The sequence below is a fragment of the Spodoptera frugiperda genome, chromosome 25 (assembly GCF_023101765.2).
Source record: "Spodoptera frugiperda isolate SF20-4 chromosome 25, AGI-APGP_CSIRO_Sfru_2.0, whole genome shotgun sequence".
In the NCBI taxonomy this organism is placed as follows: Eukaryota; Metazoa; Arthropoda; class Insecta; order Lepidoptera; family Noctuidae; genus Spodoptera; species Spodoptera frugiperda.
The window spans coordinates 21,998,626-22,002,238 of NC_064236.1; the positions used below are offsets into that span (position 1 = coordinate 21,998,626).

Genomic DNA, 3,613 nt, shown 5'->3' on the forward strand with positions numbered 1-3,613 from the left:
TTTCATTTTTTTTTGCGTCAAATACCATACTTACTTTTCTAAAATTAGCTAGAAAAATTAAATAAATAAGTATATCGTCAAATTAATGAATGAAAATATCATAATAATTTATTTTTGACCTAGGAAACTACCCAATTAATAAAGGAACCTAATTATTTTTACCTGTATTTGTTACTTACGTAAATCGGATAAAATATATGTCAAAAGAATAACCGTAAAACGGTAACTGTATGCTTAAACTGAAATCTAACCCTAAGGGCCAACTCACACCGAAAGAGCGGCGAAGGGCAGCGGAGCGCAGCGACCCGCTCGGTAGAGAAGGCGCGAGGATTCCCGTGACTGCTCGAGAAGTCGCTGGAATGCGCGAGAAGTCGCGGGACACCGCGCGCCATCTCGAGCCCGCACGCGATGAATTCACGGGTCGTTCTATGCGCAGTTCACTTTCAATAAAACTCGAGGAAACTTGTGTTTATGCAGTGAAAATGAGTATTTTGGATTTAATTATTATTGCACATATAAAAGAAGAGGAAGAGGCCGAAGACATAAGGAGGGAAAGATTTAAAAGAAAAAGAAACTTTTGGGTACACGACGTGTGGAAGAAAAGACATTTGTTTGGCCAATTTCGTACATTTTGCACAAATTTACATCTGTATCCTAGCATTTATTATGACTATTATAAAATGAACTATAACAAATTTGAAAGTTTGTTGGAAATTCTCAGGCCACATATTCAAAAACAAAATACCAATTATAGATTGGCTATTCCCGCTGAAGAAAGACTATCGGTCTGCCTCAGGTGAGTAAATAAGTAAAAAGTATATTTATATTCAATTGTATTGTTATATATTGTTCAACATTAACTCCAATCAACAACACTCCAAAAAAAACATTGTTTGAAAGAAAATTTAGGCAACAGTTCTTTATTAGTCAAATGTCGTATTGATAAAATTGGTTTCATAATCCTCTTCAGAGGATCTTTGTTGTGATTTCGACACAGCGTGTGGTATATAAGGCGACGGAGGTGGGTCGAATGAGCTTAGTGAGGAGTTTGTCTCGTAGATATTTTCTGTGTTCGTTTCTTGATAACTTGTTGAAGTCGACGGTATTTTGGATGGTTTGTATGAAAAAGATGTAATAGTTTTGTTTTCTGCAGCCGGTATTATTGATGGTGTGTATGAAAAGGATGTGGTTGGAATGTTTGTTTCATTGTAATTTTCTGCCACAGATCTAGGACTGATACTGATTGTTTCCAGTGGATACTCTGAAGAAGGTGATATGGTTGTATTATTTCCTGTGGCAGATAAGTCGAATTCAGCTGTATCTCGTGTCATGTTACCACCGGTGTCATCGGCAAGTCTTATTTCCGTTTCATTTATGAGGCGAAAAATTTCTCCTTTTAATTTGGCTTGAATATTTTTAGGCATTGTTTTCACAGTTCGGCCCATGGTTAAGAAAAAGCTAATAGTTGGGTCATCTTCCATTTTCTTTTCTTCAATATATTGTTTGAACAATAAATTTGACATTTTGAGAGGCTGTTCGTTGGATAAAGAGGTCCGGTTTGATAGCTGCGACTGTGGCCGTGGTGACGATGATAACTGCGAATGTGGCCGTGGTGAGGGTAGAAGCTGCGACTGCGGTCTTGGGGACATAGACTGATATTCGCCATCTGTGGTAATATCTGTATCTTCTGGCGAACTCGTTAAATTTGAAATTTGTTTCCTGCTTTTCATGAAGGGTTTTATGAATTCTAATTCTTTTTCAAATTTTAATGGGCGTTCTACTTTTCTAGCTGACCCACTTCTACTCTCTCTTAATGAAATGCCCTTTCTATAACTATCTCGTAATTTCTTCCAAGACTTTTGGCAATCATCCACTGAAAATAGTAGTAATATACTTATTAATATAACAATCTTGTTATGTTTTATGGTTTTTAATTTTTATGATGGTAACATAATAATATACACACACGGATAAAAGTAGACAAACTACCGGGGCTGTTACTCTTGATTTGTCGATATGTGTAACTTATACTGGTGATAATAATTAAATTTTGTTTCAGATTTCTAACTACTGCTATCAGTTTCAAAGCGCTAGCTCACGAGTATCATATGGGATATAGTACTGTACTTCAAATTGTTCACGAAACTTGCTCCGCGATATGGAAGTATTTACGGCCGCGTGTTATGCCCAAACCAACAGCTGAGTTATGGACCAAAATAGCAAAAGAATTTGAAACTCAATGGAATTTTCCTAACTGTATAGGAGCCATAGATGGCAAACATGTTAATATAAGAGCACCTTGGAACAGCGGCAGTCAATTTTATAACTATAAAAATTTTTTCAGTGTAGTTTTGCTAGCCATTGCCGATGCAAATTATCGATTCGTTGTAGTCGACATTGGAGCATATGGTCGCAATAGTGATAGTGGCATTTTAAGCAGCTCCAGATTAGGACAATCATTGAATAATAATACACTGGATATACCACCTAATAAATGTTTGCCAGGTACGACAGAAGCATTGCCACATGTTTTTGTTGGAGATGAGGCTTTTCCGTTACACAAACACATAATGAGACCTTTTCCTGGAAACCAAGTGTCGACAGACGTCGAGAAGAAAATATTTAATTATCGCCTGAGCCGTGCAAGACGTATTGTAGAGAGCAGTTTCGGAATACTAACACAAAAGTTTGAGGTTTTTCAAAAGAGAATTAGAATGCAACCCAAATACCTAGACATTTTGATATTAGCGTGCACTTGTTTACATAATTACCTAAGAAATGATGAAATATTTGAAAACATAAATGAAACAGTGCCAATAAATAGTATATTACAAAATATTCAAGAGGGTTCAGTTTCCCAAGAAAATGCTATGTGTATAAGAGATAAATTTAAGACTTATTTTAATTCTTGTGGTGCAGTTTCTTGGCAAAACGAAATGATTTCCCGTAGTTAAATAGATTTAACATCAAAATGGTGTCAAGTTTTACAAAAGACTGTGCCGTATGTAGGTAAACTAACGAGTTCTACAATTTGCTGACGACATCGCAACAATTTAAAGTTATTTTTAATTTTAATTAAAATATAAAAAAATGATTTATTTTAATTTTCAAATAAAAATACATACCTATTTATATACGTTTTTCTTTTGCTCCCAGCTCAGCAGTGAATCAAATAAATGGGATATTATTAATTGCACATCAAATGAAAATAATCTCACATCAATTTATTCTCAAATATGTATATGTAATGAAAACTATATTTTTCATTAATTAGAGTTTTTAAGTGTTTTTAGTTATTACCTACGTTTAAGTTTACTCTTTGGTGGAGAGGAGTTTAAGTTTATTATGGACGTCATGAAAAAAGTAACTGTCATTGTGTATAAAATGAATATCGATTTAATTAAGAAACGACACAATAATAAACATTAAATGTTGTTTCTTAACAACAAAGAAACTCAATTGTGTTTTGTGTCGCAAACCTGGGAAAATACCTTATATATATATATATATAAATATATATCAAATAAATTACTTCACAACAAATAAACTAAATGTTTAGCAAAACTAGTATTGCAGATAATTCGAAAATGTACATCAATACTACATTACTTTT

General features: G+C 34.0%; 1 protein-coding gene across 1 annotated transcript; it reads left to right on the top strand.

Annotated features, from left to right (window-relative positions):
• The first annotated feature begins 230 nt into the window (after window positions 1-230).
• On the top strand, window positions 231-3,200 carry LOC118278184 (uncharacterized). Its single transcript, XM_035597288.2, has 2 exons — window positions 231-796; window positions 2,060-3,200. The coding sequence occupies exons 1-2, from the start codon at window positions 231-233 to the stop codon at window positions 2,952-2,954; spliced, it is 1,461 nt and encodes a 486-aa protein (XP_035453181.2). The 3' UTR covers window positions 2,955-3,200.
• Window positions 3,201-3,613: the final 413 nt, after the last annotated feature.